Here is a 27,594-nt window from a genome sequence, read left to right as displayed (position 1 = left end):
TAAGTATACAGACCCTGGTGATAGGTATACAGACCCTGGTGATAGGTATATAGACCCTGGTGATGGTATACAAACTATGGCAATACATAAACAGACCCTGGTAATAAGTATACAAACCCTGTAAAAATAATTAATTTATAAAAGAAATATATGATAAATGCATAAATAAATCAATAAATAAATGCAAAAATAAATCAATCAATCAATAAAGAAATAAAAAATAAAGAAATAAATAAAAATATGAATAAATGAATGCATAAATAAATAGATAAATAATAAATAAATAAATAAATAAATTAATAGAATACGAAATAAATGAAGGAATGAATATAATGAATAAACAAACAAACAAATAAATGAACTTCTTAATGAATTAATCAATTACTTAATTATTAGAATAATAAATAAATAAATAAATAAACATGCATACAAATTAATAAATCAATGAATTAATTAATAGATAATTAATTAATGGATGGAATAATTAATAAATGAAGGAAAGAATGTTATAGATGAATTTAAAAAAAATACAAATATATATTTTTTAATAAATTAATCAGTTACTTAGTTAATTAATTATAAGAATGATAAATAAATAAATTAAATAAATAAATAAATAAATAAATAAATAAATAAATAAATAAATAAATAAATAAATAAATAAATAAATAAATAAATAAATAAATAAATAAAAACTAACTGTAAAGTTGATTCATTTATTCTTCTGCTTTTTTAAATAAAAGTTGATGGAATTATGCAAAAATTTCTGCATCTGACTATAGTATCATTCCGCATTACTAGTTTCCATTATATATTCCGAATTTCCTCTCTGCTGTTTTCCGATCTCGATGGAAATTTATTTCACGCATGCGCTCTGCCTGGTTATAGAGGCTGGTTACGAGATCCAAAACAGCATACATATTATACCTCTCGTCGGATCGAGATCATCTGCAAATTTGAAAAAAGGTAAACATTTTGTTGTAGAAACACCTCTTATGCATCTGATTGTTATAATTCACTGTCTTTTTTGTGTATTTTTGTGTTTACCCGCCGATAAATTAAAATTTACAATTTTATTTCATTTGCTAAGCTTTACACTAACCATACAAAGAGAACTCCTACCAGAATTTCCTCAGATTTTGTAATGGAGAACAAAAAGAGTCACGATGATGATACGATGGACTTTAACAAACTTGAAAAAGAGCTGGCGATGGCGGTAGAACAGGATCAACGGTATTGGAGAGAGAATGATGCTAAATTTAGAGCAGTCCATCAAAAAGTTGAATCTTATGAAGAATTTAGGTAAGCAAGTCAAGAAATGGATATACATACTGTTCTCATGTTGTCGATAAGGTAATACATGTGTTGTTATTTCAGAGATGTTAATTGTGTTATTTTTTCAAGATATTTTCAAAATATTTTACCAGAAAATAATTTACCTATTTTTCATGGGTTCAGGCTTCATCTTAACAATCTATTTTGTATAGAAATGTGCTGAAAATTTTACTAAGGAACTAAATGATCAGTCCAGATATAAAAGCTAAGCCAAGTCGTATGAATATTGAGCCTCAGTAGCGTCATATGTTAATATACACCTGTTCTATACACCACTCCAACAAAAATTGGAAGCTATTTAAAATCTGTGGCTTTTGACTAGGATTAAACTTTGGCCAGACAGAATAGCAATAACAAACAGGAAAAGACTGGTTAACTGATACCCCCCTTGTTACAAATCTAAGTGCTATTGTTACATGCTTATTTTTTTTTTTCAGAGACATTGTTCTTGCTTCTCATATAAAGCCATTAGAGAAGGGTGACACATTGCAAAATGTTACATTTGATGTCAAATGGAACTCTCATGCAGAAAATAGTAAAGCAAATCCACCAAGTTCTCACACATCTGACATTAAAAAGGTACGCTAAAAAGGGTAGAGTTTTTGGGAAGTAACTGATGTTTTTCAACTCTAGTAATTATTAGAAACTCCAGACTACACCATTGCATCAATTCTTATGATTTTAAATTAAAGCTCGGGTATTTGGGTCATGGTTTATAAATATGCATGTACCTGTTGACTTTTAGGTACATACATATTTATAAACTAAGACCCAAGTGGCTGTGAATTAAAGTTGTCATAAACAATCATTCAAAACTTCTAATTTGGATGTAATAACAAGATATAGAAATGAAATGATGGCTACAACAATGAAATCAGGTGTTTTAATCATTTGACAATTACCTTTAAATTATAAAGACCATTCAGTGAATATATACTTAACTTCTAGCAAGTTTTGTTCCTTGTTTGTTTGAAATCCATTTTCTGCTTTGACCTGAAATCTCTGAACAACACTATATTTTTTTAGTACCCGGTATATATTCCGTAAGATTCAACTTGGCGTAGGGAAAAAGAGTTTGGAAAGCAACTTGTTCATTGGTTTTAAAAGCTTGGATAAGTCTACGTTGTACAGATAACATGAGGCCAATATAAATGCCTCATTCATGAATAAAGAGACCAAGTTATAGAGAGAGGAACACAGTTTAATCAACCTAGGGTTTTCAATGAAGCTTTAGTGTCAATAACATACCCCTTTCATTTTTTTTTCTTTCCAAAAAAAGTCAGATAAAAAAAATCAGCTAAAGAAACTTTTGATAATTTTGTTGTACGTAATTTGTTTCCCCTCAAAATTTAGGGTAAAGACAGGGTACATGTATATTGCTAGATTACAAAACACACTTAGGGTATAGATGTGAGGTCAGTTACTTTATATTCAAGTTATAAAGAGCAATGTAGATAGATATGGAAACAGTTTTTCATTTTTGGAGAAAAAAAAAAACTACATTACTTTAAAAACTGCTCATATTAATTTGGTCAAGACTGATTTATTTTTTATTTACAAAATTATTGTTTATAACAATACTTGTACTACTGATTGATTAAGTCTTGAATTTAAATATTTAATTCTTTACATGATGGGATGCTTTCATCATATACAATGTGAAAACATCCCCCCTCCCCTCCTTCAAAAAAAAAAAAAAAAAAAATGAAACGAAAAACAAACAAACAAACATGGGACACAAAAAAGTTACCAGCAAATTTTCTGTTCCAGAGCTCCAATCTACCCAAAGACAGCCAGGAATTCACAAGAGATTGGAGGCGATACCACAAGTCAACAGCTGATCAGTATAACTTCCTGTTAGAAATGGGTGGTGCTCATCTTGGACAAATTTTTAAAACTGACATTAATCTTCTTGGAGATTTTTTGATAGCACTTGATTCAAAATACCAAGATCAGGATAGTGAAAATGTGACTGAGATTCTAGAAAGTTTGTGTTCAGCTCAGAGATTTATCCTGTCTTTTCAGTTCTTAAGTGGAAAAGAAAAGAAGGCATGTGAATCATTAATATTTAAATTAGAAAAATCAAATGAAGACTCTGCTTGGAAAGAAAGGATCAGAAAATTAAAATCCTCTTATCATATGAAATAAATATGTTGAATCCTATTTTGTATGCTTTATTTGCTATAAGCTAAATATATCCACATAATAATTATGATTCATTCTAAATCAAATATGTGTATATTTCCATGAATTGTAAAGATTCAACTGAAAAAATACATTAAGCTAAAAGCATTTCAAGGTGACACTGATTTCACATACATCTGATTTTGGATTAAAACGATATTTTAATTCTGCTTGCATTACTTAGGTTTATTAATATTTGAATATGCTCTGTTCTTTCCCACTATAAACCTTTATCCAGCAGTAGCATTTATAATCCCATAAACACAATTGCTCTCAGTTTATGCAATTTTAATTGTGTCAGACTTGGGCATTGAGAAATATGTGACATAAAAAGACAATGTCGTTCAAGAGTATATATAGAAAACATACTTAAATAGATTAACTGGTAGATTATAATTAAAGTCTCTAAATAAGGAAAGAATAAGTATCAATTAACATTAATTTTAAACTTTTTGAAATTAATTTTAAGCAACGTTCAAATCTGTACAATAAACTTAAGATATCTCCAAATAAAAGACGTGCTTAAATGAAAATAATTTACATACGTATAATTTTACACTGAAGGAAAGATAATTCTTCACAAAGGTTATGTTTAATTATGACTTAACGAAATGATGTCACACTAAGCAAAAGGACATGAACTTTACAACATTTTCTTAATAATTTTATGTCAAAGATTATTTGAACTCCAAAAAATGAATAAAACATGCTAAAAATTGCATGAAAATATGAAATTCTTTTCTTATAATTATCTGTTACAGAGGTAAAATACTTTGAATGATGATGTCATACTTAGCTGTTTATACTTTGAATTATGATGTCATAATTAGCTATTTATAATGGGATATGACAAGTGAAAATGAAATGAAACAAGAAGATGGTTAAGATGACATAAACTGATTCATAAAATAGGTGTTAAGAAATATTGTGAATATTGTATGTGATTCATTTAGAATTCATATTAAATCAGATAAATCTGCTGATTGTCATCAATTATTTTTTTTAAGACAAGCAGTCGTGCATAAATCCCAGTCAGCCTTTCCTCTGTCACTGACTTGACAAAATCATGACATGCAAATACATTGTATAAGTAATAAACAATGATATTCAGTGAACATGGCATTATATTTACATTACACATGTATTTTGCTTATAAAGTGTGTGGAAAGCTAAGGCATTCAAAACAACATAACATAGACAGGGGGTCAAAAGGTTAAGGTATGCGTTTTATTTTGACGTCACAAATGCTGAACACCGTGGAATTACGTCATAAGCGAAATTCAAAATTCACGCTCACAATGAACAGAAGCTATTGCAACTGCTCTTCCGTTATTTGCAACTTACCCGAAGGATAATACAGGGATTTTGAAATATAAATCACATTTGCAGGCAAGGCAAGGGGTTAAAAATATAAATATAAGCATTGAATCATTATTCTTTGAAAGATATAGTCTCATAACTCCAACGGTGTGTGCAAACAAATTTTCATACAGCGCTCACGCGCATTAATCAATTTGTTTGCACACACCATTGCAGCTATGAGACTATATCTTTCAAAAATAATGATTCAATGCTTAAATGAAAAGCAATTGCTCTGCAGGATAAATTCCATGTTGTGCTATGACATTGAGTCGATGACCTTACCTTGGCTTTACACTCGAATAATTTTTGGAGAAAGCATGCTGCAAATTAGGGACAACTGAGTTTCTTCTCTGACTGTGATGTCTTATTTACTTATGTTTAGCAACCTTTTATTTCTGGATATCATTCCTTCTTATCCTATACCTTTCAACTCAAATATAAATGCTTCTTAGTGAGAGCATTTAGGCCTTGAATAGGACTTGTCTTACCAACCATCAGTTGGACCTTGACCATCTCAGTAATGCCATTCATTGTAATAGTGGGCAGGGTATTCAGTTCCCAAATTAAAATCTACATCTGGTATAGATGATTCATATTATTAAATTTAAACTGATCATTCCATATTTGAAACAACAGTGAAAAAAAAAGGTTCAAAATTTTATACCAACCACTTAACTACAATAAATCATGATCATTTTAGTGCACACTTTATTGTAAATTGAATATTTGAGATACATGTGTATTTCTAAAAAAATTATAAACTGTCTTTCTTTCTGTAATAAAAAAAAATCATTGACCAGCATGAATTTTATTTTTGTGACAAATGAGAATCTAATAAAACTTAGACATGACTCAAGCCGATTTATACAGCTTGTCACTTGTTGAGAAAACCCCTGTCCATATGTCCAGTCCCTCTTTGAAGTTTGTTTCTGTTCCTCTTCAGTCTGTCTTCAACAGAACTCTTGTCTGCATGGCTTGCCATCATAGGACTTTAAAAAGAAAAAAAAACATCATGAAACCTGGACTATATTGGAATTCATTACAATACTGTAGTAGAAGTCTTGGTTAAAGTTTCTGCCAAAAAATAAGGAAAAAAAAGAAAAAGAATGCATTTCACTCTGCAAGAGTGATAATTAAAAGTTTTTCTTGCTTTTTAAGTGGAATATTCATTATTAATATGTCTAATTTTGTCTGATTATCTTGTGTCTTACTTGAGGAATTCTGGCTCCTCTTTGCTCCTCAGGGCCTCTTCTTCCTTTCGGTCCTCCTCGGTGTAGCGTTTTACATTAGATTTCCTCTGTTCCTCCCTCCACTGGGCATTCTGCATCATTTCCTCCAATTTCTTCTTCTTTTCATCTTCTGTTAATTTCCTTTTTCAGAAAATAATTTACAGGGAAATAACAAATAAAAGATCTATGCTTATTATTGCCATCATAAGATTTATTATTGGTCTAAATCAACATCGTTTTACTAAAATTTACAGAATTTTATTTCACATACTTAGCCACATACAGTACATGTAAATACAAATGAATTTTTTGCATCAGTCATTAAATAATCAATAAAAATCACAGATTCAGCATTAAGAATTTGTCCAATCTGATTAAAATCAGATCTTTGTACAGCGACCATCAGAATTTCGGAGCGTAACAAAGATCTGATTTTAATCAGATTGAGTATTTGTCATAGTCAGGTGTGGTTAATATTTTCAAAACACATGTAAGATCATCTTGTACATGATTGGTCTGAAATTTTCAGGTAAATCTAACCTTCTCACTGGGGATCTACTCCTGTCCCTGTGTGACCCAACCCCTGACCTTGGTTTTGGAGATTTAGAATGCTGCCTTGGTGACCTTGACCTTCTGTTTGTCCTTGAATATTTGTCATCTCTCCTATGATCTGGTGACCTAGATTTCTTTCTCTCTTCTCTCTTTCTATGTTCTGGGGAATTAGAGACTGCTTTTGTGTAAGATGACTCGGTGTTTTTCAGTTTCTGTGAGCAAAAAGACAATCAGAATCAAGTATTGGTGGCTCCAGTGGTTATTTAACAGGTTGTTTAAAACTAATTTAGCTCTCAGACTTAATCAGAACAAGATGTGTTTGTGAAACACTGATGCCCCCGTATGGCAGCTTGTGGCGAAGGTTAAAGTTTCTTAAATGCAAGTCAAACTCCAGGTAAGAAATCAAAAATGTTGGTACTCAAAGAAAGGTCTTGTCTCGAGGAATATACCTGTGAATTATGAAAGCCCTAGTACAAACCGTTGAAAAAATATGGTGTAGGTTAAAGTTTTTTTTAAAGTAAGTAAAACTGCAAGGTCAAGGTCAAATGGTGCACAAGGGAAGTTCTTGTCACAAGTCATACAAATGATCGTGAAATGTGAAAGCCCTAGAACCAAACGTTCAAATGTTATGGCCAATGTGAAACATTTTTAAAAGTAGGTCAAACTCCAAGGTCAATGCCAAAATTGTTGGTATCCAAAGGAAGGTCTTGTCACAAGGAATATACATCTGAAGTATGAAAGCCCTAACACCACTTGTTCAAAAGTTATGGCCAAGGTTAAAAGTTTTTCAAAAGTAGGTCAAACTTCAAGGTCAAGGTCAAAGGTCAGAGTTGTTGATATTAAAAGGAAGGTCTTGTCACAAGGAATGCATATATATGTGAAGTATGAAAGCCCTAACACCTATTGTTCAAAAGTTATGGCCAAGGTTAAAGTTTTTCAACAGTAGGTCAAACTCCAAGGTCAAAGGGTCAAAGCTGTTGGTATCTAAAGGAAGGTCTTCTCACAAGGAATGCATATGTGAAATATGAAAACCCTAGCACTTACTATTCAAAAGTTATGGCCAAGGTAAAAAAAATTCAAAATTGAAGTAGGTCAAACTCTAAGGTCAAGGTCAAAAGGTCAAAGCTGTTGGTATGCCAAGAAAGGTCTTGTCAGAAGCAGTACACATGCAAAGTATGAAAGACCTAGCTCAAACTGTTCAAAAGTTATAGCCAAGGTTAAAGTTTTTTCAACAGTAGGTCAAACTCCAAGTTCAAGGTTAATGGATTACATAGTTGGTATCCAAAGGAAGGCCTTCTCACAAGGAATACATTTGTGAAGTTTGAAAGCCCAAGCTCCAAGTGTTCAAAAGTTATGGCCAAGGGTAAAGTCTCATAAAATTTTGCAAAAGTGGGTCAAACTCCAAGGTCAAGGTCAGAAGGTCAAATATGATGGTGCCCAATGAAAGGTCTTGTCACAAGGAATATACATGTGAAATATGAAAGCCATAGCTCCAACCAATCAAAAGTTATGGGCAAGGTTAAAGTTTTTGCAGACAAACAAACAGACAGACGGACAGGGCAAAAACTATATGCCCCCAAATCTTCGATTACGGGGGCATAAAAAAGAGAAGAAATAAAATTTCAAATTAGATGAATGCTTATGTTATACATTTGTGTGTTATACAGTTATGGTTTTCCAACTGATCATGATAATTGATATTGACGTTAAGATAAGTAAAAACCCAGACATACTTGCCAGATTGAACAGGTGGCAGTTTTGATTGTTAAAAATTTCACAGCCAGTAGTTATTCTGAACTTTTAACATTTGAAATGAATGATAAAATCAACAAGAATTTATTTCTGTTTGTTGTGAAATTAAGTGGAAATTTTATTTACTTGACACTTTCATTAATGAATGATAATAATTCTTTTTTAAAATTGATTTACTTAATGAATCATAGGCTTTGGGCAATGCAAGCCAAAATATTGTTTAGGCAAAGAAATTATAGAGTTTATTGTCAGATGGAGATGTGAGAATTTAGGGTTCATTGATTCTCTGACAAGAAGGATAATTGTGATGGAATATATGTCTATTATTTCTTTATAAATCTTTAAATCAAAATGTCGTTTTTATCCAATTTAGCCCCACAAGCTAAGTTATTTTATTTTTTTTTTTTAATTATAAATACATTTCGTTTAGAATATCATAAGAGTTAAAGCAACATTTTATATGAGTGAACAGAGGGATTGTGAACCCTGAGTTAATGGTCTTTCCCTGAAAGGTTTCAATGTATTAACCTTAAGGTTTGTTAATAGAGCTTTGGTCTCAAAGTCTGTCTGAATCATACAGTGTTTTAGTGGAAAAAAATAATAATTTTATTTCGGCATTTAAAGTTCATAGAGTTTGAGATATTGAGGTTTGACTGTATTTTTTATTTAGGCACTATAACTTACAATTAAACCATATTGTTTGAGAGGTCTTCTTTCTGGTTCACCATCACTGGCAGAACTTGAACTACTTGAACTTTCTGACCTTTTGCTGCTTTGTGTTTTAATCTTCTTTGCAGGGAGACTGTCGCCTTTATGGGGCGACTCCTTCCTGTTTTGTCTGTATATAGGCCTTTCCTTCCTCCTATCTCTACTCTCCTCCTCAGAATCTGTTTCACTGTCAGATGAGTCATGTCTTTTTGATTTACTAGTTCTCTTTGATTCTATTTTTCGCCTGTATTTCTCACCAGACCTTTCATCTGATTCAGAACCTGAAGACTCTTCTCTTTTCTTTCCAGCTCCTGACCTGTTTTTCCTATTATCTTTCTCATCAGACACAGAACGTCTTTTAGAAGTGTAGCCTTCTTTTTTCCTTCCTCTTTTCTGAACTTCCTCGGATTCACTTCCTGATGAATCATGCCTTTCTCTATGCCCCCCTCTGTGCTGATCATGTCTCCTATCCTGAGTTTGCCTTCTATCCTGCTCCCCGGATCTTTTCCTTGACCTACCTGAGGAATTTCTGTACTGAGGAGATGAATCCCTATATCTTTTATCTTGTGAGTTATGGGGTCTGTCTCTAAAATACTGGTTGTGAGAATTGTCCCTTGATTTTCTAAAACTTCCTGAATTTCCTCTGTCATCTTCAGGCTCTTTCCTTCCTCTTTCCTGATATCTTTTCTCAGGCCTGGATTTTGATACCCTGTCATGATATGAATCCTCTCTGTCTCTGTGTTCTGATCTTCCCTGCTGTCTTTCCTTTTTTTGGTCACCTCTATGTTTCCCTTTGTTTGATTGTTTATCATCATCATCCTCTCTTTTCCCTTTCTTTTTATTCAAGATGTTTAAATATTTCTTCATCAAATCATCATCTGAATCATCTGACCCTTTTTGCTTTTTATGCTTCTTTTTGGCTTTCTTTTTCTGCTTTTCCAGCTGAATCAGACAAATTTAAAAATGGTTTCAGCAAAATTAAAACAGTTATATATTTCATAGGGTAGTGGTTACATTAAATAAATCAAAACTATGCCACTCACATTTTTCTGTAGTTGTTTCATTCTCACTGGATTTTCAAGAAGTCTCTTTTTTACATCTTCTTCCCTTTTTCTATGAAGAAATATAATATTAAATTGATTTATTCATTACTTTCTCATCAGACAGGAATGTAACAAAGATACTTTAAAACTGGCTAGTAATACTCTTAATTCAAGAAAAAAAAATCACAAAACTATTTTACTAATTTTTTAGACTGTTGGGCAACAAAAATATCTTTACTTTGGTACTTGATTTTAGATAAATGATCATTGCAAAGTCAAAACGAATACTGAAATACCTAATAGCAAACAGTGGGTCCTCTCTTGCTTTGTTCTGCATATCAAGCTGAATGTTGGCTTTGATTCTCTCATTGAACAGTGCAATGTCATCTTGAAATTCAAAGAAAAACCAATAATCCTAAATTTCTTTAAAAAATCACTAAAAAAAATCTTTGTGTTGCTTTTAAGAATGCATATGTGTGACTTGTAATCTTCAATTTACGTTTATTAATGGATTTATAGTTTAAAGTATGATCAATTTATCTATGCTAAGACATTCCTCAATGTTGCAGATTAGATATTCAAAGAATTTTTTCACAAAATTCTAAAACAAACAAGCATAATACACAGTATCGTGATTACCTCCTGTTTGTCTTACTGTTGTTCTTTTGAAGCAAAGTCTAGGAACCTCTAACATTTCTAAATCTGGTAAGATTTCCATGACATAAGACTTTTAACGCTAGTGACAACTGAATGACTCAAATAAGTATTAGTTGTATGCTGAAAGTACAATGTGTTGCCAAGGGTTGCACCGTAGATAGTGTGTCATCTTAGAGTATTTTATCAACTTCCAAAAGTAACAATTATCAAAAAAAAAAGGTTGAATTTAATTCAAAGAGTTGGATTAGCAGAAAGTATCTCCAAAATTGTAAATAAAAGGACTAAATCAATTTTATTAGCATGGTTTACTGAATGTTCTGCAAGATATTTCTCCAGTACTTCTTTCTGATATGTCCTTAAAAAAATTACAGTGATCAGATCACGGTGTGTATTTAACAGGGCATTATCCTCAGCTGACAGATGATTCCTACCTCCACTGCAAAAGAGTTTCTTTTACTTAAGTAATCGCGATATCAAGTACTATAGTATTTCAATGCAAAGAAACCTATTCTTTTATAAATACCATCTTTGACGACTTCCACAGCTTCCTCAATGTGCCTGTCCACTGGTTTACCCAGTAGATAATCATTACTGTCTGGTTTACTTTCTTTGCGCATCCAATCTAATCCTCCGGCTGTCCCTTCCCTACAATTACAAAATCCTCCTGTGAAGATTCATATATATGTAATTTAATTTTAATTGTAATACATGTATGTCATTTGATTGGATAAGAAATTAGTTTATACATGTATCATATAACCTGTGTTGCCTATATCACAATGACTTACATAAAAAATGTAGCAATCTGCTTCTGTTACTTTTAACATACATGTATGTTCTATTGAAGACATTTTTTGAAGGAGAAATTGTCTTATTTTCTGCACTAAATGATGGAATATTAAATTATAAGGAATAAATTGAATAGCTACCCAAGTTATACTGGTATAACCTGGGTTGGAACAGTTTATGCGTTTTAATTAACCGCTTTGTGGTTTATAAAGCGTAAACTGCCCCAGAGTTGAATATAATGTAATATGTAAAAAAATATGAACACTAATGTAAATTCACTTTTGTTGCACATTTTCAGCCAAAAAAAAAAAAAAAATCAAAAGGAAGGGGTGCACGCTATATAGGTCAAATCGGAATTCCACATCATCCACAAAGTCAATACTCTGGTCATCCAATGACCATGTACATGTAAATATTTCAAATTAGACCTCAACGAAGTAACTTAGCATCATCTTATGGCCAGCCATCCTCCAATATTTTTCCATCTTGAGTCACAAGTAGGGCAAACAAATCTGGTAAAGGACCAGCAACTTTATATGTTTACTGGTCTTGTGGAGCGATGAGTTAAAATGCTAAGCTGCAAACACTGTCTACAGTGCTGTGCCATGTTTCCCCTTTCTAGGAAGTCTCAAATTCCAAGTGCAATATCAGAATGAAGGTAGTTTAAAGCTTATTTAAAAAAGATTCCACTGAAGATAATACTTTGAAACTTCTAGTATTTTGTAGCATGACCTTGGCTTTTAGTAGGGCTAGGACAATACAACTTTTTCTATATTGATACGTATCATGATATTTGAGCCACGTACGATACAATATGTACCACGATACGTTTAATTGGTTATAAAATCATTTCTTTTAATTGAAATGAATAAAACATTCTTCACAAATAGGAATAATTTATTCAAAGAAGTTGTATATCTGTTAAAAACAAAATTATTTTACACAAGTGGCTTTAATTATTATGTATTTCATATTTATTATTATAGTTATATTTAGCATATTAATTTTATATATTAAGCCCAATATGTTAAGTAAACAAAGAACAACTGTTAAACATAAGTCAGAATTTTTTGTGATATTTTGTGATATTTCTTCATACATATCGATTTGTGTATCGTCCTCACACAGAATCGATATTATAGATATCTCGATATATCGTCCCAGTCCTAGCTTTTAGGACAGTTTGAATTTGTCTCGGTAGGGTGTGGTAAAGGCACTGTCCAGGAGTCAAGGAATTCCAGATCCAGATTATCTTTTCTTGGGTGAAGAGTTTCAAACTGTGCAGAAAGCTGGAGTTTTATTTGGATAAAAGCTATTTACGTTGGATATATTTAATGTTAATAATTCAAAAATAAAGCAATCTAATCAAATATTGATGCAACTATGCTATAAAAACTTTACAGGAGAAAATTTACACATCAAGTTCTGTAAAACTATACTAGGTCTGAATAGGAAAAGTACGAACCATGCCTCTCTTTCAGAATTAGGTAGATATCCTTTACATTATGATATTATCAACATGTTACTTAAATATTGCTACAGATTAGAAAATTTAAATTCAGATTTCCCTTTACTAAAAGATGCATTTATATGTAGTAAGGAACTTCATTTCGCCCAAAAAAAAACTTGGTACTCCTCAATAGAAAAATTACTAAAAATTCTTGATATCCCAAACATAATGTCCTATACTAAGAGTAATTTTATGAATTCATTAAAACAATCCATGAATAAAAAATACTCACTTGATTGGCAACACTCAAATGAAACACTAAAAGAGGGCAAACTTGTCACTTATTTATTTCTGAAGAACAATTTTAGATTGGAAAAATATCTAATTTTATTAAAACCTGAATACAGAAAACCAATATGTAGATTACGTGTATCAGCGCACAGACTTTTAATAGAATTAGGTAGATATAATAACACACCCAGATCAGAAAGAATATGTAAAAATTGTATGCTTAATCAAATTGAAGATGAAGAACATTTCCTTATTCACTGTAGCAAATTTACAAAGGAAAGAGAAGACCTATTTAACCTGATCTCATCTAAAGTAAAACATTTTACAGATCTGCCTGATAAACAAAAATTATTCTGGATTCTAAATTGCGAAGAACTAGATATACTAAACTCTCTTGGAAGATTTTTACAAACAACATTACCATAAATTTTAGGAATGTAACTTTTTTTTCTTTTTTTTTTTTTTTAAATTATTAATTATGTAAAAGTATGATACTTTCAAGTATATGGTTTAGTAATGTATGCATATATATATGATGTACTGTATATATACCTATAAAACAAGTCTTATGTTCATATAAAATATTTTAGGTATTCCCCTAATTGTATGTCTTTTCTATCAATCAAGCAATTCTTTCCCTCTTATGTATATGTATATTGTATTTCGTGTGTATGATCATAATCATTATATACATTTTAACAATGTACTTTCTTTTTGCCCCATGAGGGCCCTTAATTGGTCAATAAACGAATTGAATTGAATATATTTAGAATAGTTTAGTCTGGATAAGTACTAGGACATTATTTACGCTAGTGCATATAAGAATTTGTGTAACTTTTCTCAAGTAAGTTGTTTTTTGACTTTGTTTACAAGTCATGTCCTACTTTCGATTCTTCCCTTGTGTATTTTTTATATGTGTAGTAGAGAACTGAGCGGATAAGATGCTCCTGTGATCTGTTTTTGAATAATCAGATTTTAATAAAACGTTACTTACATTTTCTCCTTCAATAACTGTTTCATCTTTCTTTTCTCGTCATCCATTATGTTCTGTGCGATATCTCAAATTCTTTAAATATATCTTTATCCTTAAAAATTGGTAACTTCTCTGAAATCCATAAAATATATAAACGTGATATATTTTTGTAATTCAGAAAAATCAAGTAGGAAATTCAAAGTATAATATAAACTGAGAACCAACATAAACTTTTCCGGATTTAAAATAGACATGCGCTCCTCTAGTCGGAACATCACTCGGCCTTTTCCGTCAATTTTTTTTTCTCCGCTTTGACGGAAAAGGCCAAGTGATCTTCCGATTGTCATGCCCCTCCCAACTAGGTTCGCATTTCATTAGCAATATTTCATTTTTTGGTCAGATATTTTATTTTATGACTTTTTTCCCCTTTGATGCTAACGAGACTTGCAATTCGAACATAGGCCTAGAGTTACTGAATTTAGGCTAGCAACCCAAGTCCCTCAGGTTGACTTCGGGTCAATACAAACTTAGTTAACTTAAAGGTTAAAATTTAAGGACCGCAAGGTACAAGAACTTGTAGCAACTAGATTATTTGTTTCCTTCCTCATCAAACACTTATTTGCAATCATTTAACATCAAATCAAGCAATTAGCAAGCCAAAAAAAAAAAAAAAAAAAATTAAAAGGAAAACAAAACAGTGCCTCGTTTCCCTCCTGAAAGCAATTATATACATTTTCAGAGGAGATTTTAAGCTAGGATACTCGGCTCTTCATTGTGGAAGTTTTTAATTAATGGAAGAATTTTCTTTAAAAAAAATGGGTAACACTTAGTTTGGCAAGCAGATGAACTCTACAATATATACAAAAAATGAAGACACCTCTTTTCTCCGATTAAATAACGAGATATGTTGTCACTGACATTTTTATAGTTTTCCTTTCGTGCCAATACCAGAGCAGCGACACGTTCATGGCGGGTAGTAATTATTGGTCCAATTATATAGCTAATATTCATTGAATTGTTTTTAATGAACCTCAGTTTTATGAACAAGGAAATTGGCATGTCCGTTCCCGACTTCGGATGACACAAAGTGATAATGCCATTAGAACTATCAGTAAGAAAATCTCTGCTACTGAAAGAAGAGTGGGACATGGGGGACTGGCAACATCTTTTATCTATGAAAAGCCAAATGAAACAAACTATGAAATTCTGACCCCTCCTGCGGCAGCTCATTTTCAAGGTTAAAGTTTTTAAAAGTAGGTCAGACTCCAAGATGCAGGTCAGGAAGTCAAAGATGTTGATACCCATATGAAGGTCACGTCACAAGGAAAGATAAAAATGAAAGCCGTAGCCCCAATCATTCAGGAGTTATGACCAAAGTTCAAGTTTTTCGAAACCCGATCAACTCAAAGGCCATGTGGTCAAAAATTTTGTTCATGAGGTCAAAATTTTGGTACCCAAAGAAAGGCCTTGTAACTAGAATTACATGTATGTGAAGTATGAGAACCCTAGCACCAATCGTTCGAAAGTTATGGTCAATGGTTTTTCAAATGTAGGTCAAATTCCAAGATCAAGGTCAGAAGATCATGCATAATTGTTGGTATCCAAAGAAAGGTCTTGTCACAATGAATATACATGTGAAATATGAAAGCCCTAGCACCAACTGTTCAAAAATTATGGTCAAGGTTAAAGTTTTTGCGGACGGACAGACAGACTGACCAAAAACTATATGCCATTGAATCTCTGATTAATTACGGGGGCATGAAAAATAATGATTAGATGCTGTTACTTTTTAAAGAACCAATATCTCCTCCATTCCCAAACTAAACCTTACCTTCGGCGGCGCTTTTTTGTTGCACTTTTTGGGTATTATTTCTTGTATTATATGCCCCCCCCCCCCCGGACAAAATAATAAAGTGTATACATGTATTACTCGTTATCTTGATACTTCATTTACCTTTCAACGGTCCCAATTAACATGACCTCAACATTGATGTCGGAATGTTAATATTTTGAAACCGACATTCAAAGGCAATAAAGGCTGTTTGGGACCGTTGAAAGGTAAATAAAGTGACAAGGATGCCTTAAAATATATGGTTAATCAATGGATACTATGCTTTTGTAGAGGAAATATGTATACATTACATGAAATAATACCCAAGACGTGCGACAAAAATCGAAGGTTTTAAAAATACTTGGATCTGAGCCCTCTGGTTTCTCTGTCCAAATTTTCTCCAGTTCCTTGCCAGAACATCAAAACAGCATCGGAAAATGGCAATTTAATCTTACAGGAACATGACACTAGCATTAATCCAAAATTTGATGGAAATGCTTCAATATCCCATTTTTACCATGTTTACAAAAAGTCAATGAGAACTGTCGACATTTGTGCAGTAATACCACTTATCTGTCAAAATAGGTAGGATGTGCTCTTGCACCGCAGCTGGTTTGTTGATGTTCTTTATTTCTTCAGTTCTAGTAGCAAAGAAAACTGACGACATAATGTGAATTGGCTATAATGTCGTGGGTACTTGTATAAGAAAGCGAGTACTTTTAAACCTTCTCTCTATAAAAGGCATACTTTTCATAATTCTAATTAGTTCATTTGTATAAAAATGCCCTTGAATCACTTTTAAAATAAGTACATGTACTTTCAAACAATGAAAATTGCGACAGTTAAGATTTTTGATATACTAAGTATTTTTCTTATCACACAGAAAATTCGGTATATTATTGTTATCCTCTGCCGTCCATCACTCTTATCATCCGTTCTCCTACATTTTTAGAGGTAGCCAAGAAATTCTTTTTGCCATTATATGACTTGGCAATGTGTAATATAAGATTTTGAATTTTTGGCGTCAGGGGTTGTCATTGCAGGCCAGTAGGATGCAATTTCAATTGGGGGGGGGGGCACAACCAAACATTTACAGTTTGGAGGGGCACTACCAAGTAAGTATTCAAAAAGAAAAAAAGGTAATTAGACATTATTGAAGGGACACAAGCATATAAAGTAGCTATCTTCTACAGTATACTACATGTATATATCGACAAAATTATTGGGCGGTGCCCCCCCCCCCTTTTTACCCCCGGTTCCCACGGCCAAGCATTGGCCTAGGGTGTTGTCCAGAAATCAGCTTTTCATTAGAGGATAAAAGAGAAAACTTGGAATAAAGTAGTTATCAATACACTTGACACTTGCCTCTGGCAAATTCTTTTGGTGGATCTATACCTTCATGCAGAGATCGCATGAGCTTTTTAATATTTTGATTAGATTTATTGACTGTAGAATAAGAAATAACAGGTGAATGGCAGTGGGGGCAATTAATAGGTAGGATTTAAAGTGTGCATAAAGGGAAAGTGTCGTTTATTGTCGTTATGAGGATGATATCCTACATTGTGTTCTCAGGCCACCACCTCGTGCACACCAAATTCCTTGCAAAATAGATATATTTGATGGACATTATGTATCATCTTAAATTATTTTTCACTCTGTTTCCGAACTTTGCCTTTCTTTTTAAAAATTGTCTTCTCATGAAAGCCTTCAACAATGCAATCTTCAAAAATATTCTTCTTTACTCCTGGGCTTTAAGCAGTTAAACTGTTACAATGATTGTAACAAGCATTGAACCTTCTACCAAAATTATGAAATTCATGGCCTCAGGGTCAGGGGTTCTAATGATCATATAGTGAGAATACATAAATTCTTTAAAGAAATTTCTCTCGCCCCTGTATATTTAGCAGAAACTAGGTACATGATTGTGATGAGCAAGGGTGCCTCTTCCAAAATTGTGAAATTTGTGGCCCCTTGATCAGGAGTTCTGTTGGGGGGGGGGGGGGTGTCTATTGACGATATAGTGAAAATAAATGCATTATTTCTTTGAAAATCTCCTCTTCTTCTGTGTAATAAGGAAATAAAATAAATGGAGGATGATGATGAGCAAGGGTGACTCTTCCAAAATGGGAATTTCATGGCCCCAGGGCCAGCGTTCTGGTGCTAGGATGGATCGAGCTCTATTGATTATAAAGTGAAAATGAATTATTTCTTTGAAAAGCTTTTTCTGCTCCTGAGTATCAAGGAAACACACAATGTGTTTGGTTATGATGAGCAAGGGTGCCACTTCCAAAATGGTGAATTTCATGGTCCCAGGATCAGAGTTCCTTGTGTTAGGGTGGGGCTCTATGGATAATAAAGTGAAAATGCATTATCTTTTCATTGAAATTCTTCTTCCTTTTCTACTGTGTATTAACAAACAAACTAAGAGCAAAGTAATGAAGAGCAAGGGTGCCTCTTCGAAACTTGAGATTTTCATGGTCCTTAGGTCAGGGGTTCTGGTGTTAGGGTTGGGCTCTAGAGATAAGATTATTAAAATGCATAAATTCTTTAAATATCTTCTCTTCCGAAGGATATTTTGCAGACAAACTAATTGCATGGTTATAATGAGCAGGATGCCTCCTGCAAAATTATGTTAAGGCGGGGCTCTGTTGAATATGAGTATATAGTGAAAAATGCATTTATTTTGAAAATGTTCTGTTCTGCTCCTGGGTATTTTCAAACATCCAATCTGATTAATATCAGATCCTCAGTGCTCCTTTTTTAACTGTATGTCGCTCAAGAGGCAGAATATCGTTAAAAAGGGAGCATCGAAGGTCTGATTTTAATTAGATTGTCAAACATAGTAAATGTATGATTATTATGTTCAAGGGTACTTCTTCCAAAATTGTGAATTTATCGGCCCCTGAGCCAGAGGCTCTAGTGTTAGGACGGGGTTCTATTGATTATACAGTGAAAATGCATTAATTCTTTGAAAAACTTCTTCTCTTACCTGGGCACTGATTTAGGAGACACTCTAAGTGTGTAGTTATAATGAGCAAGGATGCCACTTCAAAAATTATTTATTTCATTGTCCCTCAGTTAGAGATTTTGGTGTATGGGTGGGGCTATGTTGAAACTATATAGTGAAAATGCATTATTTCTTTGAAATTTTTCTGCTATGCTCCTGGACATCTAGGAGACAAACAGAGTACCTAGTTGTAGTAGTAGTGCCAACATGAAAGTGAATGAAATGCGTGCCCTTATAGTACTCATTGTTGTACTCAAGCATTATTGTTTTGATTAGTTTGCATGGTGGTAGTGTTGGATGGGAGCAAGTACCGAAAAAGTAGATAGATCTACTTTAAGATTTGTTACTTAGTACTTAATTACTTAATTATGTTATTGATCACTGATCAACCTCTTTCTCTTGCTCTTTTGCAACCATACCTTTATCTATCAGTTTATTTAGTTTTATTTGAAACTTGTATGGATCCTTTACTGTAGTGTATTATACTCAGGTGACCGTTAAGGTCCTTGGGTCTCTTTTTCCAATGCATAATTACCGCTTATGGGATAGTAAGGGATAGATGAATAATGTTCAGCAGGTCTCCCTGTGGTTTAACAGCCAGGCCCTTTACCAGGGCGCTTGTTTAGAATGCACTGTTGCGTGACAAACATTATTGATATTATAATAATGTTCTAAAACGTTAATTTCCTGAAAACATAATTAATGCAGGTACACGCTTTAAGGCTATTTCCGAAAGACAAAATTTTCATAACCTTTTGTTCTTCATTAAAAGCAAATTTTCAGAATATGCCTAATGACATAAAAAGTGTCAATATGTGTCATCAAGGAGATGAATCATTAATGTTCTTGTATATAGTCATCAAGTTATTTGAGGTATATTTTGGGATTATGGGGGTGATAATCAACCTGGGAACTGGAGAAGGGGTAAAGCAAACACCCCCACCTCCTCAAAAACTACTGCAACACCAATATCCTCATGGCTTTAACATTTCAGACTTATCCTTTGCATTTTTTAGCCTTTAATCTCCAATCAATAGATCTAATTTAGATATTACCCACACTTATTGACGTCATTTGAAAGGTGTAAGTCCAGATTTTGCTTACATATTATTCTAAAGAAGACCTTTGGAAAGGTAAAGATAATACCATAAGTTAAGGCACTAATTGGTTTCCTGTGCGTTCTTGTTTGTTTATTTGCGGCTTTTTTAGTCAATCATTTACATATCACATGGCGTTAATCATGGTAATATCTCTAGGATAAAACATAAACTTCATCTCCATCTGTCGATGATATGTCCACTGACCAGAGGCTACCAATTTTCTTTACGACATTCTCTTTTTCCCCCTTATTTTAATTTCTTCTATTTCTGATCTGATTCTTGTGCCAGAGGCTGTAACATGACTCGGAAATGTCAAAAGAAGACAAGAGCAAGTTCTGCATTGGTTAAAAGTATGTCTTTGTGTTCCTCTGGGCAGATCAATTGAATGAATTCCTTCTGTAATTCACTTGTAAATGCCATATTCATATATTTCAAGACAATATTGGTATATTTGTAGGTCATATGTTCATAACTGTACATGTACACCAGCTTCTATCTCAAATCCAATTACCTATCCTTTTGTCATGTTGTAAATTTTGAATTTACCGAGTGGCAGTATATACAAAATTTACATGACAACTAGTTGTCATGTTTTAATTTTTGTATTTAATGCCAACTAGTTGTCATGTTGTGATTTTTCTATTTACTGCACCCGGTAAAGTCAGAATTTCCAACATGACTCTTTCTTTGCACAAAGTTTTATGTGAGATGTACATTGGCTTTATTAACATTGCAGATATCCTGACATGAATGTAGACCAGCAATATGTTAAATTTCTCTGAACGTTGAAGGTAAGAGTGATGGCATGACCTTCAGGCAATTCAATTCTTTATTTTCTCAAAACCAGATCATTGGTACATATACAAAAGGTACAAATATACAAATATATACAAAGTCAAGGGTTAAAAATTGACCAGTACATTATATAAAGAAAAAAAAAATAAAAGAAAAAGGTAAATACAACCAGTTATAGAGGATTAAAGGACAGACAGTTTTGAAAATTTTCTCAACAGACATTTTTGTATTTCTATACATTGTTTGTGTTCATTAATAAATCTTGATAATGTTTGGATTTTTACAATATATATTTTGAAGAAATATTTTTCTGTCGTTCGAGAAGTACTTTCAATAACAAAACATAATGAAATTCATCACCAATACGTTTACAATTAAAAATTGTACAATGATGTACATGTTTTTAAATTTCTGTCAATATTATTCCATCTGCCTTTATCAACTGGAAGATGATGATTACACGCTTCTAGTTTTGTGAGTGTAATTCTTAAATCTTAAGGTAAATTCAGAAAATAATTTTTGAGACCAAAACTCATTTTAAAAATTCTATTATTGGTTTCTTGGAGTTTCCTTAATAACTGACTTAAGCCAGTTAACGTTTGATCGATGCACATATAATTAAGACAGCCCACAAGAATTAAGGAAATCTTTTATACATGTACATTTTATTCATAGGTGTATAAAAGACCCATCTATATAACAAACCTTATCGTATAAAGGTAGGAATAAATCACATTTGTATATGTAAAGTCTGTTTCCATGAGTTGTTAAAATGTTTGCCCAGTACATAACCATTTCTAATTTCACAAAGTGTGTATCTACCTGTTTCCCCATACAACATACAATTTGGAGTACTAGATCAAGGTTTAGAATAAATTTCGGAAATTTGAAGTGTACTGGTACTTTTTCTATTAAGTCCAAATTTTCATATCCCCAGGCTTCGGAAGAATAAAGTAAAATTGGGTAGATGACTTTCTCAAACAAGTCTGACAGTTTACCTTACAGTTAATCAGTAAATTAAAATAGCGAATTTTTATCTAAAACTCCATACACTGCTTTCGATGCAAACCTTTATTGATGGTTGTTCTGTTTAAATGTTTCTTTGCATTCTATGTTTTAATACTTTTGACTACAGAATATTCCGCTACATGATCATGCAATACATACATTGTAGGGCTAACGGCGGGTGTGACCGATCGACAGGGGATGCTTACTCCTCCTATATAGGCACCTGATCCCACCTTTGGAATTTGCTATGAAAATCAATAACGAATATATATTATCAGCTGTACAATGACTTTTTTCTAAAACCTGTTTGAAATTCATTGATTAACTTATATCAGCAAAAATATTTCAACGGTCACACAATATACTAGTGAAAAGTACAGATTTATATCCAAGAGTTGAGCTTTCACGATTTATTAGAATTATATTACCAGTACTTTCCCTAGAAAATTAATAATTGATTAATCTATAAAAGTGTCAGATAAGATATAAAATCAAATAATCTATTTGAATTACATTACCGAGCGAGTTAATAATTTATAGTAAAAAAAAAATCAAATCTAAAAATAATTGGCAATTTTTCAAAAATATTCAGGCCATTTGTGTTTGCATTTGTACACTTTAACACAGTTATGCATACTACATGGATACATTTCCTTTTTAGATGTAATCAATAATGAAATGGGGCGGGGGTGGGGGTGGGGGGGGTGGGGGTGGGGTACAGAGACATTTGCTACTGAAAGATATGCAGTGTATTACCGCGGTATCTAGTTAATTTCTAAAAAAAAAAATTTCTTTTAAACAAGAAAATGCAAAATGTTTTTACTTAAATTTTGCATATTTTTTATGAAATGGCTTTTATCTTCCTATTCTTTTTTCCCTAATAGTTAGATTAATTTGTATGCACATTGAATTTTAATACTTCATACAGACCCTTTGAAAACCACTATTGATAAAACATCCACTGATATAGGACTTAATTGTCATTTAATTTAATATAATGGATAATATTGCATATATATAAATGATATCATTTGTTCATTAGTGGAAGCTTATCCTATAAACATTTAATAGTGGTTGAATAATGATAGTCATATCTTAATGGGTGTAAACGTATCCCAAAATACTGCATTATATTATTCACTAGTGGTTACTATTAAGCTTTATAATATATAACTATACAGCACTCAACATAAACAAAATCATCATGTCCAGCATTACTGTATCAACTGTAGGTGTTAAATCCAAAAAATATCTATATTTTCAGACGTTATGCAGACACGCTTTATCATAAGAACTAGGTACATAAATACAGTTCTTAGTCATGTACTATACGTTTTTGTGGCTTTAATGATTTCACTATGTGCCATTTGCGAAGTAGGATATCTTATATGTATAATTTCCCGAATGACATAACTCTGTTATGTCTGTAATTGGACCATGAAACAGACGGCAAGCGTCCGATCTACTGTAAGAATAAAGCACTCAACCAAAACGAAAAATCTATAAAATAACTGCATAATTTATGAAAAGTATTTCTAGACATTATATCAAGATTTTTTTTCAGTTGATTTAACCAAAAATCAGAGTTTGATGGGAAAAATATGTAAATGCTTGCCGTATATTTAATTTTAATGTGGCACCAAGAGAGAGAGAGAGAGTAAACAACAAACACAGATCTATTGTGCTGCTAAGATTTTGGTCGATAGAATTTATCGGATTAAAACAGGAATTAAAGGTCTATTCACGATACATCGCTAATCACAACTGTATTCTTGTTTAAGTAATATCCTTATTCAATCAAAAGTCTACTGGAATGACATTAAAAGTCTCAAATTCGCCGTGTCAAGCTTATAAGGGCTCATTGTGATTTAATTTGAGGCTCACTGTCACCTATTCCAGTGAACTATGTCGATCGGCCAACGTGGAATCGTGAAACAAACGTGAACTAAAATTGACTTCAGGTATACATTGTCTCCAAACTTTAGAAGCATTGTGTGAGAGGGACATTCCGTTGCTGTATCCAACAAAAATCGAATTTTTAGTCTATTGATTTCACCTGCTTGGATTCACGCACATGGCTACTTAAAGGTGCGAGGAATGAAAAAAAGGGAAGCGGAACCAGAATTCGCTCGACATCTATGAAATATTGATGCGAAATCCAGTTTCATTTACGATTGACGAGGCACGAAAAACAATTCCTCTCTGTTGCACTTGATACGTGCTTTCAATTTTTACCTGCAATTCAAGGTATAAACATCGTTGCGCGAGTGTATGCATGACATTAAATGGATTTATAGGACAATTTTCCTTGCAACACAAAAATCTTTAAAAGAAGTTTTGTTTTTACAATCTGCAGTTAAACTTTCGGGGATATAGTTTTTTGGAAAAATTATGTCTACAGAAACTGCAACCACTCCAGGAAATAAAACAACGGATTCCCCAAAATACCGCTGGAGAGCTGAATTTCTAGCGGGACCAGGAGGGTTTGCGTGTAAGGAGATGATATTCAGTGACTGGTTTAACACAACAGCTGAGGCCGTCAATGACGCAAATAAAAATGCTGACGACGAGGTCCATGAATTTCCCTTCGCCAGGAATATACTGAAACTGGTTGTAGAGGACGAAGATGGCAAAGAGAAGGTAGAACTCAGGGGGAAGTCAAGGGAACATTGATCTCATATCGAGGATTTTCATATTTTTCTACCAACTTTGAACGATGAAATTTTGGCCTATTTTATTAAAGACTTACTATATTATTTCAATTTTGGGGGTCATCTTGACAGAGTTTTCAATGGCTTATTCAATTGTTGGTAACAATCTTTATAATATATTTGATGCTTTGTAATTTTTATTTGTTACATTTTGCATTGATCAGTATTCTGGACATCTCGTATTTATAATACATTGTAATCCAGTTAACGCCGTCCATTTTGACCATTCCATGATTGTATCAGTATTCTTTGATGCGCTGGACATTCAGAGGCTCAGAGCTATTTTGTCTTACTACATATATGTACAATATTACAAGATATTAAAAAAGATATATGTATTTCACGATTTAACCGCAAACCTATAGTATGAATAAACATATTTATGTATTGATATGTTCTGTTTCAGTATTTCATTTCTTTGTGCAAAACTTTCCTGATAATGATCTTAACTGGCGGTGAAAAATACATAGGTACCACAAAAAACCTACCAGTTTGACATTTAAGGGAAGTCATGCTTCAATATCATTATACACTGTTAATACCTGTATATGTTCTGTCTTACTTAAAAAGCAATACAATTGCAGAACTATCATGTTGCAACGATTTTTTTAAAAAAAAAATATGTTTATCTTTTTACGAAGATATTTCCATCAATAGATGAATTTTACTGTAAGATAATGTGTGAATCTGATGCTACCAGTGAATACTATATTGCTCGTAATCTAATACTCTGTGTAAATCGATATACATGATCCAAAATCTATCCATGTTTGTTATCAACCTCTTTGCATAATGCATAAATCCTGATTATCACGTAGTGAGATGCAAACAAATCTGAACTGACAGCAGAAATATGCATAGAATTCCGAGATGTGTCGTAATATTTAAAGTAATTTAACCAGTTTGATAACGTGCTGTTTATAGAATTAAAGTAATCAATTCAGAATTGTCTACGCCATTTTTTTGTATATCAGTGACCGATTTTCTATTCATTTGTCTTAGGAAAATCTTGAATAAAAATCTCGCGTTAATCATCGAGCAACTCATCTAATTGATTTTCAACAAACTAGCAGTCATTATTCCCCGTTTTTAAAGCTGTTTGCACCATGTAGTTCAAGATTATAACAGTGAATATTTCAATAAAACGACAATAAAACTATGGCACCAAAGTACTCCGCAAAATAGTTTAAGGAGAAATTGGGCATGAAGGTTTTTAGATGAAGAGTCTGATAATTTGTTGATCGATTTTATAATTTGATGTTATTTACCCAATTAGTCTCGTTTCAATATTTTAAGTACACCTCTCTGTTCTGTAACGATTTCCTAATTAAGGTATCGATATAAAAGCATACCTAATAGGTTCCTTTGATGCAGACCGTATTCCGAAACTTCAATGACATATTGATACACTGTATTAGGGGTATGTACAAAATCATCAAGGTTTCCGCATTAACTAGTATGGAAAATGAGAATTAAAAAAATTGTAATTGATTTGCGTTGAAACTTGCCGCAGTCTCCATATGTTTTGACATTTATTTATCTACCTGATCAATGCTTTGTAGAAAACAATCCGTTAATAGACATATGAACTTGTTTATTTGAATGACAGCTATTGAAAATAGCTGACCAAGGTTTCTTACTTTTGTTATTAAGAACTGTAAATAATCAATGCTTGTAATACTTTAATGTACTTTTTAGTCACTAGTACATTCAGGTGTTCAGAGGGGTACATATCACCGAGAATTTGAATTTTACTGATCGAAACTTGGTTGTTTTTTGAGAAATCTTCTTCTTTTTTTTTCTTTCTTTTTTTTTTTTTTTTGCTAACGGGATTCAGTAAAGGACAAGGTATGGTAACAGCCGACTTTGGCCCCTTATTTGATGTAAAAATCAAAACAGTTAAAATTGTGATAATTTGCAGTTGAGAACATAAAATTTTGTTTGTTTTAAAATCAGTAATTATTGTGATTCAAAGAGTGCAGGGAGGCCAAAATGGGGTGCCAAAGTTGGACATTTTTCCGAATTTTCTCAATTCTGATGGAATTTTGTCAAATTTGAGATACTTTTCACTTTGGAAAACATAGAGCACAAACTTGCCTATCTGAAATTTTAATAGACAAGAAGCATCTGATACTAGTGCATGAAATATATAAATTTGGTAGATAGGCAAGCTTGCGCTCTGTGTTTTCTGAAACAAAATGTGCTATAAAATTGATGAAAATTTGCATAAAAATGAGAAAATTCGGAAAATGATATATCTTGTGACCTTTGTGTACCCCATAACTTAGAATCAATACTCATTTATAAGAGTGATAACAACAGGTTAGTAATGATGAACTATTGCATCGCTCCTGGAGACACCAGAAATCAGGGGCCAAAAAGGGGTCTTAGCCTATCTTGTCCTTTGCAAGAGTAAAAATTGAGAATGCATGTAGTTAATCGTATACTTTACAACCTGCTCGATGAGAGACTTTGCAATAATGTTCATGTGAAAATACCCTTAATTTTGATAAATTGCTTAAATTTCAGCCCATTTCTAGAATTTTTGTAGATACCAAATAAACAGAAATATGCGTAACAGAGAAAACCGGAAGAGGGGAACATGAAAAATGTTTCAGACGCACTATACCATATTTATACAAGACATGTTCAATATCACAAACTTGATTCATGGCGGCTTTATTTGAACAAGATGAGAATAACGAACAATTTATATCAATACACAAGAGATATTTTTCAGTTTAAAGCATGTTTCTGTCCGTCGAGGGGGGCTTTTAATTCGATTGTTGAAATTGATTACTCGTCATCAGTGAGTCT

General features: G+C 32.6%; 2 protein-coding genes across 2 annotated transcripts; one reads left to right on the top strand and one right to left on the bottom strand.

Moving 5' to 3' along the window:
• The first annotated feature begins 1,093 nt into the window (after positions 1-1,093).
• Positions 1,094-3,497, top strand: LOC133179377 (coiled-coil domain-containing protein 103-like). Its single transcript, XM_061314148.1, has 3 exons — positions 1,094-1,302; positions 1,773-1,914; positions 3,106-3,497. The coding sequence occupies exons 1-3, from the start codon at positions 1,145-1,147 to the stop codon at positions 3,481-3,483; spliced, it is 678 nt and encodes a 225-aa protein (XP_061170132.1). The 5' UTR covers positions 1,094-1,144; the 3' UTR covers positions 3,484-3,497.
• Positions 3,498-5,662: 2,165 nt separating this feature from the next.
• Positions 5,663-14,445, bottom strand: LOC133179376 (pre-mRNA-splicing factor CWC25 homolog). The gene is made up of 8 exons (XM_061314147.1): positions 14,347-14,445; positions 11,346-11,467; positions 10,462-10,552; positions 10,166-10,235; positions 9,099-10,064; positions 6,651-6,874; positions 6,093-6,251; positions 5,663-5,870 (listed from the first exon to the last, which is right to left on the bottom strand). The coding sequence occupies exons 1-8, from the start codon at positions 14,391-14,393 to the stop codon at positions 5,756-5,758; spliced, it is 1,794 nt and encodes a 597-aa protein (XP_061170131.1). The 5' UTR covers positions 14,394-14,445; the 3' UTR covers positions 5,663-5,755.
• Between the last annotated feature and the right edge of the window lie 13,149 nt (positions 14,446-27,594).

This window comes from Saccostrea echinata, unplaced genomic scaffold, assembly GCF_033153115.1.
Source record: "Saccostrea echinata isolate AGI-Se365-2 ecotype Australia unplaced genomic scaffold, CSIRO_AGI_Sech_v1 ptg000004l, whole genome shotgun sequence".
Lineage (NCBI taxonomy): Eukaryota > Metazoa > Mollusca > Bivalvia > Ostreida > Ostreidae > Saccostrea > Saccostrea echinata.
The sequence above is the reverse complement of the archived record's forward strand: the minus strand, read 5'-3'. Positions and strand labels throughout refer to the sequence as shown.